The sequence below is a fragment of the Indicator indicator genome, chromosome 3, assembly GCF_027791375.1.
Source record: "Indicator indicator isolate 239-I01 chromosome 3, UM_Iind_1.1, whole genome shotgun sequence".
NCBI classification, from domain to species: domain Eukaryota; kingdom Metazoa; phylum Chordata; class Aves; order Piciformes; family Indicatoridae; genus Indicator; species Indicator indicator.
Window position 1 is genome coordinate 38543390 of NC_072012.1, and position 19001 is coordinate 38562390.

The following is a 19001-nucleotide window of genomic DNA, read 5'->3' on the forward strand; positions in this document are numbered from 1 at the left end:
AGAGAAAGTGTGCTGTACCTAACTAATTTCTGATTAGTGGTTGAGGTTTTTTTGTTAGACAAACTAGGTCAGTGCTAAGCTAATCTTTCCAGTATTCTTAAAGTCTGAACTCTATTGTTACATAAAATGCTCATATATGTAATGTAAATAAAGTGTTAGTTGTCTATTTTTCAGCTACACCTCATAGGTTTGAGAACTTGTCTGGCCTCTTTAGATTAGTTTTTTATTAAGTTTAAGTGGACAAAGGGATTCGACTGGTTCTTCATTAAACATGTTTTCTCAGTGCCTGATAATTTCAGTTATTTCCTTTGGGCAAGTCTCTTTTTTTAATCTACACATTGCCTAAAAAGTAGTGTCCAAAGTTGAGCCCATTGCTCTTAAGTCTTTGAAGAAAGCAGAGGATTATCCTTCTGTGTGTTTGGGATGATTCATTCTTTAATGGCTACTGTAAAGAGGCTATTAAATACAGTAGTATTTAACAATTCCTTAATTGTTTCTTTTATTGTATTGCTTGGGAAGAAGAAATTAAGAAAAAAACCCGATGTTTAGGAAGTAAATGAATATTGGTTTTTAGCACACCTGTTAGGTACAGATCTGTGTAGCATTGTCTTGAATGAGTTCTGGTATGCAGACCTTTAAAGGAAGGGGTTTTTTTTGTAAGACAGGATACCTATAAAAGGCCAGTAGTCTGTTGACAGTGAAATAATTATTTAATTGTAAAACCTGTCTTTGCTTCACTGGCATTTTACAAAAAGGTGTGGTGCCCGAGAGCTACTGATTCATACTTCAGTCTTGTAGGAAAGTTTTCACAATAAAGATGTGTTTGATTTTCCTGATAATGTATTCCATCTGGAATTGGAGAAATAAACTGAAGGATTGTCTGTAGTTTTACTAGCTACATCTCTGCCCCGCTATTTTTCTGCTTCAGAATAGCCTCAATGATGTTTGTGGGATGTTTGTGCTCTAAAGCAGAACCACTCATGCAGATGGACAGCATTCTATGCAAAAAGTAAATGAGTATTGTATAAAACACATCAATGTAATAGGGTTTGCATTGCTGTGGGTGCTACCCGTGTAGTTTCAGTAGTCCAAAACGTCTTTGGCAAGCTGAAATCCCTTGCAACCAGTCCCAAATATGGGCCTGTAGCACGCTGTAGGAATTCTACACCAGAGAGCTTTTCTTCCTTTCCTCCGCCAACATAAAATTAGGTATACCTACAGTGTACTTAAATGAGACCACTAGATCTTTGCTCGTTTTTGTGAGATGTTCCTTTATTTAGAATACCGGACTATGATGAGAAATAGGAGAGAAAAGCCGTGAACTAAGTACATTCTGCCTTACTATAAATGGTATAAAGTCTTTATTTTTACTTGGCAATGCTGTGTAGGAGCTGTGAGAAGTACTCAATTCTCCTAGCAACGTGTCTTCTAACCAAGAGTAGCGTCGCAAGCCTAGATTCAGTAGGTGTTCACTGGGAAGCTTATCTTTGAGCTTTATGTGAAGCTGAATCTGATAATGGATTTTTGACCTTTATGTGTATTAATATAATTTGCAGGCAAACAGAACATTTGGGGTATGGTCTGGAATAGCAATTTAGTAAAATTTAGCAATTTAATAAAAACTTTTGGTGTTTACTGAATACAGTTTTGAATCAGTTTGGTTTAATGTAATACTGAGTGTGTCTACAGCAAAGTTCAAAATTGTGTATTGTGAAAGACATTGACTTTTTAGTAGTATAAATCTTCATTTATTTCATTCAGGGTTTGACCTTGTCTGAACATGTGGGCATGCAGTTAGATATCATTCAATTTTAGTTTTGTTTTTGGTAGATACAAACTGAAATCCCTCAGTGGCATTTTCCATAGCAAGGTATAGGAAATCAAGTGAGGGACATAGTCCCTTGAAAATAAGGGTAAGGGAAAAACAGAGCTGAAAAACATTCAAATGGTGTGATCAATACCTGCATATGCATTTTCAGATATTGTAAATGAAGTCTTAATTTCTAGGTGAGGTATATGGAGTGAATCTGAAGAAACAAAATACGAGAGTCCCAATCTCTTAAATGTCTCTCAATTTTTGCTACATTATGAAGAAATAGAAAGGAATTAGCTTCCAGGGAGGGAGTACTTGAATGCAATCTGAAAAAATTGCATATATATTCTTCTACTCTGCTTTTCATTCATTGCCTAATACTCTTAACAAGGCTGAAGATTTCAGCTCTGTTCTGCAGATGACAGTTAAGCTATTTGTATTTACCAAGCACAGAATGTTGCCACTGCATTATCTAATGGTCTTCTACAAACATTGGAAGGGTAATTGAAATAACTTATAATTTTTTGTTGTCTTCAAAGGGATGGCTTCAGAGACGGCTTCAGAAGAAAAAGCTTCTATCCTTCTCATTATGTGAGAGAGCGATCCCCACATAGGAGGGACTCACCTTTCTTCAGGGAATCACCAGGGGGCCGAAGGGATTCTCCACACAGCAGATCTGGCTCTAGTGTCAGTAGCAGAAGCTATTCTCCTGAAAGAAGCAAAGCCTATTCTTTCCACCAGTCCCAGCATAGCAGAAGTATGTCATCTTTACATAAAAGAAATATCTCTTCTCAGCAAGGTAATGCTGGATTAATGATAACTGCTCACTGCAGCTCACTGTCATCGCTTTTTTTTCCCCTTATTTTGCTGTCTTTTATAATGAGAAGACCAGACATTTTGCACCGATTATGTATTGTCTGCTTTTTGGTTGTTTTGTACTTTCAGTTCCCTTGTGTGTTGCATGTGGGAGATTGTAGGTGTTGTTTCGGTAGCAGCTGTAGACAGACTCTATGAGTTTCAGCCGCACAGTTTTTTCTAGTATTGTCTGTTTTTTCTCCTTTTAGCGTCAACTGCTTCTGTTAGGTCATTATATGTTTCATTGAATTCCCTTACAAGAAGCTTTGCTGTCATCTGTTAACAGATGATTTTTCTTCCTGCAACTTGGGGAAAAGACAGATTAAAAAAATTGGAGAAATTAAAGAACACATTGCTGATTGTTGCCTTTTCTGAAAATGTTGTTAGAATTGGAGATTGAGTGGGTTTTTTGTTGTTTGTTTTAGTATGCTAGAATCTTAGGCATTGCTGTTTGTACAGCATATGTAAATTAATCAAATTTGATTTCCATTTCTGCATATTCTTTTTAGTTGGTTTCTTTTGGCATCTTTTTGAAGAATATTTTTTTAAATTCACCAATAGGCCTAAAATGTGTTTCCAGAGTGGCATACTGGACTATTATGTAGCACTTCTTGACAGACACAGTCTTGTGGAATTTAGTCAATGTTGCTTAAATATCAAAGTATCATTTTGCTCCTTGTAGAACAGAAAATGATCCTTCTAGCTCATCACTGCAATTCTTTTAACATTTTCCAATAATTGTCACAGTGTGAGAGCTGAAATCCCCCTCCCACACTGACAATAATGAGGCTAGCTCAGTCTGGAAGCAAATGAAGCTGTATTTTACAGGCAAAACTACAATCTATGATGAAATGCAATGAATATGTACAAATATACACTATTCACAACATTTACGAATATGTACAATTAACAGAAAAACACAACCAAGCCCTCTGGTTTCCCCCTCCCCTCGAGGGGCTGTGCTTCTTCCCCAAGGGGTCTCCCTCCCACTGCCAGAAGGACTCCCCCCAGACCCTCCTGGCAGAAGGCAGAGAGTCAAGAAGCAGAGAGGCTGTTAGACTTAGCTTGTCAAGGTCAGTATGCGGGTGCGTTATCTCAGCCAGAAAAGAAGCAGCAGGCAGACTGAGAGAAGACAGACTGCGAGACTGCCCGACTCCCCGACCTTGTTTTCAGTAGTGATTCTTAAACATTTCTCTCTCTCCAATGGAAGTGTGTAGAATAATCATTATTTTGCTTTCTTACATCCAATAGTGATTTATTTACATTCTTTCACTTTCTCTGCTTGAACTTTGTGAGAAGAAAAATTAAAGACGGTCTTAAAACCATCACAGTTACCTTTTGTAGGATGAACTGCTTTTTACTCTTTATCCTTAAAGGGGCAGCTGATACTGATACAGGTTGGTTGTCTGCTGCAGTCATGCCTGCTATCCTAGAGGTGTTCTCTTGCTCCTGAGCACTCTGAGCTGTCTCTCAGGAACTCCCAGGCTGACAACAGACTTTTTCCAAATATTTCACCAGCTTGTCAGAATTTTGCACTTGCAACAGCACAGAAAAAACTTACATAAATACTCTCTTAGCATGCCTCAAGCCTTAATTGAATCCTTTCATTATCTTGCTTCTTGTTTATCTCAACCCTTTTATCTCCTGTCAAAGTCTGATTGTCTTAATTAAGACAGCTGCTTTCATGCCTGATTTGGGCACCAAAGAGTATAATGGGTTAACGCGCCCCTGTGTAACCCACCTGCTCCACCAGCAGCAGTGAGGGAAAGTAAAACACAGAAACTAGGAGGTGAGATAAAGAGGAAAGAGTTTACTGAATAAATGAGATAACATAAATACAAAATTGTCCTAGCTAATAATCTAATTAATCTAATAATTTAATTTGCAGAAGCACAGTGAAATACAGGGGAAAAAAAACCCACCCAGTATAAAAGAAAACCAGCAGTTACCCCACTCCCACTCACCTTGCCGCCATCCCTGCGGAAAAGTGCCAGTACCCTGATACCCAGAACCCAGAACCAGCAATCGGGACAGGAAGCCTGCCATGTTACCATCTGAACCTCAAGCCCCATAATACTTTGCTCTAGCCAGTACTTTCATTTTTGAAGCTGGCATGACTAACAGCAGCAGATTCAACTCAACCCATGACAAGACCCATCAGTAGCTGTGATGATTTTTGCATGGATTACTAGGCCTTTATCATCATAGGCAAACCAGTTATTGCTATAACAATGAGCAGAAATGAGCAGTTATTTGAGCTTTGCTTTGTATTAAGAATACACTCTGCATATGGTATAAAAACGTGGGAAAAGAGTAGAAGACCAGTGAAACATTTCCTGTTGTTAAAATATGCATTTTGCATAGACTTTTCCTTGCATTTTTTGTGTAGATAGTGGTATTTGAAAATGCACAGTATGATGTGGTTTTATCCTATGGCAGTGAGTTAAAAAAGCTCAGCTATTAGGATTAAGATGCCATGTTTGTCTACATTGCTTTGACTCATTAAATTAAAGCTGTATTTGTTCATAGTTCTAGAATAATTTATATCCCAGTTTTCATAAGTCTTTGATAGACTTTTTAATTCATTCCTTTCTTAATTGTATTGAAACAAATTTAATGGAGGCCAAGATAAGTCTAAGTCATTTTCCATTTGTGAACAGTCAGCCATTTCCCAGTGAGTGTGAACAGTGTAGTTAATTTAGGCTTACTGGCAACACATGCTGTTTGTGTTTATACCTTTTACATCCCTTAGATGTAATCTGTGGACCACAGACTGAAAACTAGTAGTTTATACTGCAACCACTTGTGCTGCTGTGGACTGCCAACTAGCACAGTGAATTTGAATTGCCATTTTGGTGATTTTTTTTTTTTTTAATTCCTACAAGAAAAACACTGCTGATACAAATAGGATCTAGCCTGTGGTTGATCCAGTATAGGACTGTTTCCCATGGGCAGGGCTTTTCAACATACTGTGGCCTGCTAAACGAGTTCCTTCACTGCCTGGTTTCCTGGAGTGATTTACAGGTGTCTGATATTTCACCCATTTGTGTTATTACATGACTATTAAAACTAAAACCACATCATCTTGTGAAATCACATTGATGCACCCTTTCACTTTTCTGTTGGAAAAAAAAGGACAATTTGTATTCTTAAGTGCATGAAACAATATAGCTTCTCTTTGTAAAGAGAAGAAAATGTTATCAATATTTATTAGATGGTGGAGCATGTAGATTTCATGTCTGATGAGTGAATTTCACTGCAATTTTTCTAAGGCAAGGAGTGTATTTGCAACATATATCTTTAATATAATTTTACAGCCATTATTTTTTGTCCTAATTGTAGGTAAAGAAAGGCCGTTGGTTCCATCACTGAAAACATCAAGAGATGCATCACCTTCAGGCTCCACAGCACTACTGTCATCAAAGGTGAATTTTTGAGTGCTTCTCACCGTGGTTTCAGATTGCTCATTGTTAGATTTTTTTCCCACGGTTGGAAGGAGATACTGTGTGCAGCTGTCAACGAAAAAGCATCTTTAATTGCTCTGTACTCTAGGAGGTTATAGGTGTCCCTTATCTGACAGGAAGGTGCTGAAAATGTTCTGTATCTAACGATGACACTGGCAGACATTTTTATTTTGTATGCATTATCTCAATTTAGAGAAAGGGTGGTTTGTATCTATTTAAAATGGTCATTTTCCAGAGTCTGGAGAGTGCTAGAAAAGGAATGATGAGGACAAATTTAGGAGAAGCAAATGAATTGGACAAGCCTGTATTTGGATGGAGTTCAGTGCTTCAGTGGTTTGGAAACAGTGTGGTGAAGGGTCTAACTGACTGTGAAGATAATGTGAATAGCAGAGTTCATGGAATCATAGAATCAACCAGGTTGGAAGAGGCCTCCAAGATCATCCAGTCCAACCGATCACCCAACCCTATCAATTCAACTAGACCATGGCACCAATTGCCTCATCCAGTCTTCTCTTGAACATCTCCAGGGACGGTGACTCCACCACCTCCCTGGGCAGCCCATTCCAATGGGCAATCACTCTCTCTGTGAAGAACTTCCTCCTATCATCCAGCCTATACCTCCCCTGGCACAACTTGAGACTGTGTCCCCTCATTCTGCTGCTGGTTGCCTGGGAGAAGAGACCAACCCCCACCTGGCTACAACTTCCTTCAGGTAGTTGTAGACAGCAATGAGGTCGCCCCTGAGCCTCGTCTTTTCCATGCTGAACAACCCTAGTTGACTTTGAAGCGGGCCGCTTGAGGATGTGGCAGGAAGAATAGCACTTTACTTAGAATCATAGAGAGGTCTGGGTTGGAAATGACCTCCAAAGGTCATCTGGTCGAACCCCATCTGCAGTAAGCAGGGACATCCTCAACTAGATCAGGCTGCCCAGAGCCCTGTCGAGCCTCACTTTGAATATCTCAAGGGATGGAGCCCCAACCATCTCCCTGGGCAATCTGTTCCAGTGTTTCACCACCCTCATGGTAAAGAACCTGTTCCTAACATCTAATCTAAATCTGCTCTTCTTTAGTTAGAAGCTATTGTGCCTCGTCCTATCACTACAGGCCTTTTTAAACAGTCTCTCTCCGTCCTTCTTGTAAGCCCCCTTCAGATACTGGAAGGTTGGTATTAGGTCTCCCTGGAGCCTCCTCTTGTCCAGGCTGAACAACCCCAGCTCCCTCAGCCTGTCCTCATAGCAGAGGTGCTCCAACCCCCTTATTATTTTCGTGACCCTCCTCTGGACCCACTCCATCAGGCCCATGTCCTTTCTATATTGAGGGCTGCAGACCTGGAGGCAGTATCCCAGGTGAGGCCTCACCTGATCAGAGTAAACTGGTAGAATCACCTCTCTGGATCTGCTGGCAATGAATCTTTTGATGCAGCCCAGGATGTAATTTGCCTTCTGGGCTCCAAGTGCGCACTGTCTGCTCTTGCCCATTTTCTTGTCCATCAGCACCCCCAAATCCTTTTCCATAGGGCTGCTTTCTATCACCTCATCCCCCAGTCTGTATTGATAGTGAAGATTGTTCCAACCCAGGTGCAGAACTCTGCACTTGCTCTTGTTGAACCTCATGAGGTTCACCTGGGCCCACCTCTCTGGATTCTGGATGACACATCATCCCTCTGGTGTATCAACAGCACCACTCAATCCGGTGTCATCTGCAAATTTGCTGTTGGTGCACTTGATCCCACTGTCTGTGTCACTGATGAAAATATTAAACATTATGTATCACAGTGTGGACTCCTGAGGGACACCACTTGTCACTGCTCTCCATCTGGACTTCAAACCATTGTTCACTACGCTGTGAATATGACCATCCAGCCAATTCTTATCCACTCTCCAATTGGGCAAGTAGGATGTTGTGGGGAACCGTGTCGGAGGCCTTGCAGAAGTCCAGAGAGATCACATCCATAGGTCTTCCCTTATCCATTGACTTAGTCACTTTATCATAGAAAGCCACTAGGTTGGTTGGTTAGGAAGGGAGCCATGTTACAAGATAGTTTGGCAAACATCTTTGTTGTGTTCTAAATTATGCCCTTTGATTTTCCATCAAATCTTGCTAATTAATTAAATGGACGGTCTTATAAACACTAATGAGCAATCAACGTTCAATATTGTTCTGCCTGTCCTGTGGCAGCAAAACCAGTTTCACATTACAGACTGCTTGCCTCTAAATCGTATTTAAGGCTAAAATGAATATTTCCACAGGAGTATTTTCTCTAAATTGCTATAAAATGCTTTAATGAGAAATAAGGAAACAATGCATTATATTGTTTTAACTGAATAAAGTCTTATTAAAAATTAGAATTCACCCTAAGTAGTGTGGTGTACTAGCCTGGTTCTTGAGGTCTTTTTAATAAAAGCAATGGAATGCTTAAAACCAAAAACAACCAAAAAAAGGGGAGAAAGAAAGGTACTTTTTGTTGTGAGAAGGTGAGGCTGAAGAAAATAATTAGGTGGGTGAAAATAATCAGGCTGTGGTTGTGCTATGTCATTCTAAGTACTTACCCATTATGCATCTCTTACAACTGCTGTGCTAGGCATTAGCTATTTGCCAGTGTCCTTAAGGGGGGGAGGCAAACAAAGTATTTTCAGTAATGCAAATAAGGAAAGTAAGATAAAAGCTCTTATGCACAAGTTACTGATTTGGATTGTAAAATAGACTCCATAAATAGTAAAATAAACTTCATAATTAGTTCGTGTATATTGCTTATAGACTCAGCTTAATACCAAATCCTTGCATAATACAAACCTTTGAGAACAAGGAGGCATTGCAAAATCTCGTGCTTTTGTATTAGTACACAGTGAGAGCCTGAAATATAAAGTATTCTTCAAATGTTCTGCTTTCTTCTTCAGTCAAGTCTGATCAATGCTGGATTAGGTTTTTTGCCAGCAGTTTGCATATATCTGCTGGCAGTGGATATCCACTTGATGTAAGCTACACAAATGAAACTTTTATGGAAATAAGTTCCCCAGACAATACAAATATTTATTTGGTATGCGTCATCTGCAGAAATGGAAGTACTTCAGTGAGCTTTCACTGCTTTTCTGTGCGCTGTCCTGTATCGGGGAAGCCTCTTGGGGTGACGGCTGGATTACACTGACCAGTTAAATTATCTAAGAACTTCACTCGCATAGAAATACCAGCAGAAAAAGTCTTGGCAAGACATGATGAACATCTCTGGTGCCAGGGTCTTAAAATCTGCTCAAATTTGAGCAATTTGATAATGGAAGTTGTCCCTGCCCATAGCAGGGCGGTTGGAACTAGATGATCTTTGGTGCTATTCTGTGATGTAATTCTGTACTTTATTGTATAGATTAAAGGAGATAATTGTCAGTGCTCTAGGTTATAATTTAGCTTTGAAATACCTTACAAAGGTATATGCTTCTGCAGCAATATCTCTTGTCACTCTAGTTAACTTTTCAGATTTGAATGTAGTATTCTTATAATTAATTTTTTACATATTCATGTGTGTGAATTAATACATGTTAGTGTTATCTGATCTTAAGCACCCATTTAATTGACTAGAGCATGAAACCTTCTGTGTTTTTCTTCAATAACTGTCTGGACTGCAAGCCTTGGAGGCTCTATCCAACATAATTAGAGCAAAAAGTAGATGTGTGAGACAGGGAAGGTTTCCAGCAAAGATAACAGAAAACTGACAGGGTTTTGCTGTTCAGATGTTGTGCGTAAGCTGGAAAAAAACAAAACCAAAAAAACCCACCTCTGTTTTGAGGTACAGGGTAAAGTTTGGTTGATTTTAACAAGATATACTATCTTGTTAATTTCTTGCAGCCTAAATAGCTGCAGACATTTTCCTCTGAGAAATATGTTCCATTTCTTTCTCTTCAGTTGTAGGGTCCCTGTGGAAGTACCATTATTTTACTGCATAAAATGTACTCAATTTTTTTGACATGTCTTTATAGACATGTGACTTGTAGAATTAAATTGTGAGATGAAATTAAACAGACTTTTTGCTGTATTCCAGCAGATAGTGGAGTGATTAGTTTCTATTTACAGCTTGTGGAAATACTGGAGGTCATGTGAAATTTTAGTTATCTTTATATCATGCAAAGCTGACTCAGTGACAAAGATACTGGGCTTTTCATTAGTCTTAGTTGGAGCTACATTTGAGGAAAAGGACATATTCATAGCAGAACCACAGTACAAGGTTTTGGCAGCTAGAGAAAAGTCAAGGGTAGAGCCAAACATCTGATGAAGAAACTGACAAAGTTGGCAACAGATAGTTTTTAGTGAGGTGAATGAAATAATAATTGTGTAGCTTGGAAAGGTGACTTTGAATAATTATTCTATGAATTATATTACCTCTTTCTATTACCCCTTTCAAGAGCCCTTTTGCATACTGAAGTTTGTCATCTCCTGACTTAACTGGTTAAAATTCTATAATTTGCATTTATAGAAAAGAGGGATTCCTATTGGAACATTGTGTGGTGCACTTCTCTGGATTCAGATTAAGGTGATGTCTTTTTGAAATGGAATCCTGGGAGGATTCTGTAAATCGTGTACTTATACTAAAGCACAGAGAGATGTTTAGATAACTTCTTACTTGAAGTAAGCACAAAAGGTCTGCAGATGAAGCAGTGGCTGGCAATTTATGCAATTTAGAATGAACTGACAAGAAGAGAGGTGGAGTGTTGTTTTTTTCTCTCTGTTTTGGTTGTGGTTTTTTTGCTTTTTTGGTCCTGTTTGCTGTGATGGAACAGGCATTGGGTGGCAGTGGTGACAACCCTTTTCAGGCTTTTTGTATGTTTTTTATATATCCATCTTAGTGTTGTAGATTTTAGCACTAAGGCTGTATAGATTCTTGGGCGGATGCTTCTATGCATGCAGTTCATTAAAATAAAATAACTGTATGTTACCCATGTAGTGGTAACAAGATTTATAAAGCTAACTGCTCATAAACTGGTTTTGGTACGTGGGTATTTGTCATTGTTTGTTGCTCTGTTAGTAAAAGGCATCTTGTATTCTTAGAAAGAAATCCATTTTAAAGTATTATTTATATGAGTGTTTCCATCTGAAAAGGTAGATTAAAAGGCCATAAACCCATGACTGACTCCATTATAAATGATCAGCATTCACCACAAATAAAAAATAATGAATTGTAATGGAAGCAGCTTTCATAATTTAAACTATGCATAAAATACTTTTTGACCCTAATTAGCTTAGGTTTTATATCCTATACAGCATTTAACAGTTGAGTTTGAATTAGTTACAACTTCTTACATCTAAAAATCCTATTTGAATTTTTAGGTCACTCCACACTTTGACTTCTTAGTGCCTATTTGATCCATGTCACTTTAAGATCAACTGGTCTCAAAGTGTTTTTTTTTTCTGTAAGCTCTGTCCTGTGAATTTAATAAAACTGGTTCTAAAAGTATGATGCTAGCTTTAACATTTAATATTTTAACATTTAATATTTTTTAACGTTTACCAATTTGGTTTTTTTTCTTCTCTCTTTTTTTCTTCTTTTTTTCTCTATTCTCTCCCTACCCACTTTTATTTTTAAAGAAAATTAATTACTTCAGCTTCCTTCTTTCTGATTTTAAACTGTTTTGGAGATCTGAATAACTTTTTGTTTATTTGTTTCTTTTGAAGATGTTTTGCAATGTGTAAGTATATTTCATGTTAAACCTTGACTATACTGTTTCTGTGCAGGCCTTGGATAAGTGCAACAGACTATCGGAAAAGGAACTTGCAGAAGCTGCAAGCAAATGGGCAGCTGAAAGGGCAGAGAAGGCTGAGGAAAGCAATTTACCTGAACTAACAGAGTATGATGTAAGACAGAATTATTAATCGATTTAAAGTCAACTGTTACAACAATAGACTCTTGTGGTTTTTTTCTCTCCTCTCCTGAAAGGGACATTTTGTAACACCCCTGAATTTGTCTGGCACCGCTAGTAAATGTTGAAGGGGAGCGAGAGGAGACTAGAGCCTTATGATTTGATTGTTTATTCATTTAGTTTAAAAAAAAAAATACACAAAACTAGAGTAGGTTTTGTAAATATAATTTGAGTTCATGTTGAGCTACAACTGACAAAATGAGGCTTCAGCTCTCCCAGGGATTCTCCATGGACCTTTTGCTCTCATGTAAAGTCTGTACGCCTACTGAACTCATGAAAATTAGTAAGAGACTTCTGAATGGAAATGTAAGTGTACATGTAAACCAAAAGACTAAAAGAGAAACTGGTTTATTGTGTTCAGATCTGTGCTACTTCAGCCTGCTATATCCTATCTCCTTTTGCAGAAAGCAGTCCCCTTTTTTATTAAAAATTAAGCTTTTGCCTTGGTACTGCAGTGGGTCAATACTTTTCTCCCCCCAGAACTTTTATTTAATTAATAATCAACATTAACTAACTGCCAGTTTACACATGTCTGTTCTTGCTGTTCACTGTCTTCTACTCCTTGCTGTATGGAAAAGTGAGTATAGCCCTTTTCGTTTCCCTCCAGGAGAAAGAAATGTAAAATGAAAAAAAGAAAAGAGAAGAAAGAGGGAGGTAGGGGTTGGAGTAAGGAAAAAGAAACAGCAAACAGATCTAACCATGAATGCCAAGTGGAGGAGAAAATTTATGTATGGGCATTGCTGAGAGGTTCAGGAGAGTACAAGTAAAGAGAAATGTCATTCCAGTTCATTGGGGGGGGGGAGCAAAGAACAAAGTGGTTCATATGGAGAAGGGTTGTTCAAAGCTTCTTCTGTGCCTCAAAGAAAATCGCAGTGGCAGAAAGATTCAAAATGAAGCAATTTAGTCTGAGATGACTAAAAAAAGCGTGCTTCAGGAATGATAGTGAAGTGAGGCATCTCATTCTGAGTCCTAGAAGAAAGAACACCTCTCAGCTTGATGAATAGACTATGCTTAGTAGTTCATACTTACAGTGCTTAGTAGTTGAACTTTGAGTTGCATTGAACTTCTCAGTAGCCTTTGCTCTCTCTCAGACATTTTGTCGTTTACTGCAGTAACAAGATTTGGGATGCTATCTTAGTGGTTTATATGGCTGCTGAGTTCTGAGCAGTCGCTCCTAGGACCATTTAAGCTTATTTTTTTGTCTAATTATTTTCACTCTTATGTTAGTGAAGTCTTAAGGTTCTTCACTTTTTTTTTTTTGCCGTTTGACTAGTAGAAAATATTTTCAATTCTCAAGTCTTATTTCAAAAATAAGTAAGATTTGCTATACAAAATGTGTTCCGTAATATTGGATTGAAATATACTGCAGTAATTTCTTCACTTCTTACATCATCTATATAGACTCCTTAGAGTGGGAGTCTGTTTTCCTTGGGTTAGGAACCTACTGTCTTAATTTCTGTTTTGGAGGGAAGCTAATCCAATTTTAGTACCTCAGTAAGATTCCTCTAACTGCATGTTTGCTTTTGCTACGCAATAGGCATCTCTGTTCCTTTAATATTAAACCTGTGGTCTTAAATCCTGCAGGGGTTGTTGGTCTCACAGGAACAGCATTTAGGTTTTTGTTGATGCCTGTTTACCTTTGATTTTGTTGCTTTTATCCTTTCTCAGAAAACTAATTCCACTTTCACTGTGAATTTTTCTTGCTAGCTGGTGTTACAAATACCACATATGCAAGTTCCTTCTGATCAGAAGGGCAGGTAAAGGTTATCTGACATCATTGTCTTTACACAGTTAAGACTGAAGGGTTTTTTTGATGCCTTGTTTTCTACGTGTTTAAAATGTGTATTTCTTTACCTGTTAGATAATAATTCAGTGATGGTCATGATATGCAGACTCATAACTAACTGAACAACTATATTTGGGATTTCATTTTGCTCTCAGAACTGAAATTTTTGTTTTATTTTTTAAGGCTGGATCTTCAGCTCCATTGTACGTTGAACAAGTAGAGGAAACAGAAACAAATATAACAGACAGTACGGAGTTATATGAGGATAGCCGGCTTCTTGGTCGCTCAAAAGCGATTGCGACGAAGACAAAGGAAATTGAGCAGGTAAGTCCTCTTGGCAGTGTGTCACTGATAATATACCTGTATAATGGTCTGATTCACTAGAAACATGTTGATTTATTTTTGCCTCCTTGGAGCATAATAGGAATGTAACCTCATTTCTTGGTGCAGCATGTTGTGTGAGCAGAGTGGGGTAAAAGTCCATTGAGTAGACATTTTAAAAGTGTGGTCTGGGTACTTGAAATGTGTATAGCAGAGAATTTTGCACTAGACTGTCAAGGTCAATGAATGCTCATAGGTTGCTGATATAACAATGTCATGCACTTCCGTATGTTTTTTCATTTAATAACATACAATATCCATTATTGTGTTGGGGTTGTTTAGTTTCTGTTCTTAAGTAGTTAAGGATCACTTTATGCTTTTAGCACATAATGTGCTGAAGTGTTGTTTTTTTTTTTTTTTTTTTCCCCGGAAGCAATGACAAACATGTCCCTGGTGTTAAATTCACAATTGGAGCAATTCAGCGTTGGTGTTACACAAAAGGCTATCTCTTTGTTTTTCTTTTATGAGCATGAGTAGTAGGGAATCTTGAAACATCTTATCTTGTCTAGACATCAAGTCTGCAACACTCTGTTAATTAGTCCATTATTATGTGTCCAGTTTCTTAAATGTTGCATGTGCAAGTTGAAGTGACATGAGTTACCTCTGAAAATCTCTTATTTTTGAAGACAAATTTTACCCAAGGAGCCAAGTACCTGCCTTCGTTTTGGCAAAAAAATCAAACCTCTTAAGTTTCTGAATGAGATTTGACACTCAGATCTCCATTTGTGTATTACCATAGAGCTCTGGCATCTAATTAATACATTCTTGAATGCCTTTTTTTTCTTCTTACTGGAATTATTGGCTGACTGGATCCTTTCAGTTCAACAATTCTTTTAAATGTTTGACAGAAAGGTGTTTCTGGATGTTCAAACATTTGGATTAATGGCTTGTTGACATAACTTTCCAAATTAGTATTACTTGTTTGCAGCCCTAGATATAGTACACAGAAAGAAGGAAAAATGTGTGTGTGGCTAGGCTAACAGCCCCTCCAGATTCTATTTCCAGGTCTGCTGTTAACTGCTTTGCTCTTTTTAGGTATAGTACTTAAATATTTGGCCTGGAAGTTACAGTCAAGTAAGAAAAGCAGCTAAGGTTTAGCAGTTGTAGAGTGTGTGGTTTCCAAAGAACAGTTTCTTGTTCTCTTGCTTTGCCAGATCTCTTGTTCTGGTAAAATCTTACATAGTAATAACTGAGTTGTCTTTGTGTGCATTTAACACTTTTTAACGCGTCTCTGTTCTCTGGAGGTGCTGCTCTAACAGAAGACTAACAAGTCACAAAGTGAAACTTTACATTGTGAGGAATTAGTTAAAGTTTAGTTTTTAATAACAGACCATTAAAAAGAAATGCACAGGCATTTCTGTCACGATAAAATACCTATAATTTCTGTAATGTATAGAAGTATACTGTATGCCTTTCTTCCACAGCCCTTCTGATATCCATTGCTAGATTTTGGGGGGATTAACAGTGCTTCAGCAGTGTAAAGGCAAAAGGGGATATAAATGTGAAGTAGGTTCTGCATCTTGGCTAGGAAAAAGCTAAGGAGAAACTGTGACAAATCTATCAGAAAAGTTTCCTGAGTATGCTAAACTTTTAAGTTTCAGCAGATGTAGTAAAATAAATTGTAAAATAATAGCTAATAAATTGAGCTAATGGGAATCCAGGAAGGAGTGAGGAAGGCTGTCAAAGCTGGCCTTGGATGTACCTTTTCTTTCGAATTCAGCTGAGCTGGGGAAACAGGTTACTGTTCCCTTAGATGAGCTTGTCAGTCTGCTTGTGCTGTTGCTCATTTCAGGCTAAACTGTCTAGATTAGAAAATATCCCCTAATTAAAGTGTGAGCTAAGAGGTAGTAAGTTAAGTGAAGCTGAAGGAACTGGAACAGTAGCTGGAAAATATGTTAAAGGATTATTTCTGATGATGGATGAGGTCAGACATGCTTTGTTTCTGGTAAGAGTAGACCAGACAAGAGTAACAGGCCAGATGAGAGTAGAAGATGGGGAAACTTAGATTTTTGGTTCCCTCCTACCTCAAACTTTGTGTCCTTAATACACAGAGCAAGGCCTTAATGATGGACTCAGCATCATCATCAGTCTAACTTGGCTGGTAGCATAGTATGTATCATGCCTCCTCTGACCTTATGTTTACTTCATTAAAATGTAAGATGTAATTACATGTGTTAGTTTATTTTTTTCCTAATCAAGAAAACATTTGTCTCAGGTTTTGGCATTTTGCTATCAGAAAAATTGATGACAGTTCTTGTGCTTAATGATATCATCTGCCTATGATCTTGTGTCATCCTTTTGTGGTTTATTAGTTACCTTATGTACAAGACAAGTAATTTAGTACTTTTTTACACATTCTTAGATACTTTTTTCTCCATATCAATTCTGGCTTGCTGATTTTTGTACTGTCATTTAATATGTATTCTAGTCCCCCTTAATTTTTATCGTTGCAAATCAGATCAATTAAGTTGTATTGCTTACTTGCATCTTTGTAGTTCACACTCGCCTTGAGTCTCTTTTATGCTGGAATCTTTCCGTTTTCTAATTCTGACTATTAGAAATCTGTGTTTTCATGTTTATGAAAGTGCAGAATAGAGAATATAAAAGCTTTTGATAAATATCTTCATAGTATCAATAAATCTCCTTACAAATACATTGATTTAAAGGCGGGATCCTTGTAAAAGAATGCTACTTGCCTTGTGTTTTTCTTTGTGCTTTAGAAGTTGCAGTCCTTCACTTCCATTTCTTTAGCTGTGTTCTCTTCCCTTTCCATGGACATTAATGGGTGCAGTGTTGGTAATTACAAACTGCTGCATATGCAAAATCAGGCCAACTCATGCATTTTACTTCAGCACCTGAAGGTATAGTTTAATAAGGAAGTGTATTACCACATTTCAGCTTTTTGCCAGCAGCTTTTTTCATTGGAAAGCTGATAAAAAAATGAGTGTTATTAATATGCAGTGCTCAGAGGGTAACACTTTGAAGAGAACTTCACACGAGAAATGCGTGCATGTGTCCAGTAACAACAGGGTGTATCTTGAGTCCATTAGATAGAATCCACCTTTAGCTTTCTGTCACTACTGATCTATGGGAGATTTTGTTTGTGTTCTGTTTTTTAATGTAAACATTTTCTAGCCTCTGCTGAGCATATTATTTTGAAGTGGGTAAATGCTGGGGGCTCAGCCCACTAACAAATGTAGTCATGGACACAGTTTTTGATGTAGTGGTGCTTCATTTGTTCAAGCAGTACTGAAGACTGTGAGATGTCAAAGACTACTGGTGGCTAGAGGACAGTCTTAAAGGAGATTGTTTACAGAGGTTGTAATTTGATCACAAATCACTGGAAAGCTTAGTTGAGAGATAGTTAAGTAGTTAGGTATTTGGTAAAATTGCTGGACTTAGTTGAAACCATAGAAAATATGGAAGAAGGTTGTACCTGTTTCATTCTGTGATCAACTGTTTGAAAGATGGGATGATCTTCTTGGTAAGAGAAAATGAAAACCTAAGGGATTTCCCACTCGATTGTATTTTTCAATGCACCACTAGCAGTGCTTGTTTGATTTAATATTTCTGTCACAAGAAACGAGAAGAACGTACCAGGATGAAACAAGACTTGGAAGCTGTAACACTGAGTAGACTAGGAAGAAGGAGGAATAGTTTCAGATGATTATGAGTGTAACTGGTATTGTAAAAGGAGTTAGGAAGAGAAGAAACTCTAAAAATGTGTGGGCCTAGCTATATAATTAGGAACTAAGTATGAGAAATTGCTCACTGAAATTCAACTATCAGAATTTAAGGTGCTTGGAGGGATAAGCAGAACTGACAATGGTGAAGCTCCTCAGAAAGCTGATGGACAAAGCTAGAAATGATTAACAGTCTGAGCTTTGATAAAGGTTGTGGTTTCTGTAGGGGTGAGATTTATTATTATGGGTGAATTTTTGTTGGTGGTGGTGATGGGGTTTTGTTGTTACAGACTTTAATAACTTAATTTAGAGGGCAGAGAGAACCTCCTCTGCAACTTTGTTCCAGCTTATTCTTGCTTTAACAGAATGGCATTGGTGCACTTGAGAGGTGTTTTTTAGCAATGTTTGATTTTATTTTTTAACTGTTTTAAGGGTGGAAGATGAAGTTCTGTCTTAATTGTTTCAGTGCACTGAGGCGTAGCATTTTAACTTAATATTTTTCTGAACTTTTGCCTCTTGAACAAGGCATCTTTTGAATGTTGAAGGAATACTTCATTTCTTTTGGGGAAGCCTGCATTTTCCTGGATTGAAACAACATGAGAATAGGACCAGTGAAAACTACTTAATTAGAACCATACATTTCAGTTGCCTCAGAAATAGCCCTAGCCCTAAGAACTGCTGCCTGGCATCTGTTCCACCCACCCTAAAACTGATTTCACATCAGTTCTATCAGCATTCCTGATACCATCTTAGCATTAGTCTTCTGAAAGACTTGCAGATGAAACAGGAGTCTGGGTGGTGCTTAAAACAGGTTGTATGTAGGGCAAATGGAGAATAGAATCATAAAGGAAAGGTTTCAAAACCACATATGTGATGATGGGAGGGTGGTAACTGAGTGAACATGCAAAAAACCCTGTTAAGAAATAAATGAAATGTAGTGGTAGGATGGTAGGTGACAGGAGGGACTTGATGTTTGGTATGGAAGCTGGCTTCCATTTCTCCTTCACTGACAAGAGCTTTCAGGCCTCAGCAGGTTGGAGTAGACAGCAACAGAAGACTGTCAGTAGGGAAAATCTGCTGAAGTGTGAACCTGCAGTTTTGTGGGTTTTCTTGTGT

The 19001-nt window shown here is 37.9% G+C and overlaps 1 protein-coding gene across 1 annotated transcript in view; it reads left to right on the forward strand.

Annotated features, from left to right (window-relative positions):
• PPHLN1 (periphilin 1) overlaps positions 1 to 19001 on the forward strand; it is a 53513-nt gene that overhangs the window by 15177 nt on the left and 19335 nt on the right. The window contains exons 5-8 of the mRNA XM_054399496.1: positions 2353 to 2612; positions 6011 to 6093; positions 11851 to 11970; positions 14005 to 14145. Of these exons, the coding sequence (XP_054255471.1) occupies positions 2353 to 2612; positions 6011 to 6093; positions 11851 to 11970; positions 14005 to 14145 (604 nt within the window). The remainder of the gene's footprint in view (positions 1 to 2352; positions 2613 to 6010; positions 6094 to 11850; positions 11971 to 14004; positions 14146 to 19001) is intronic.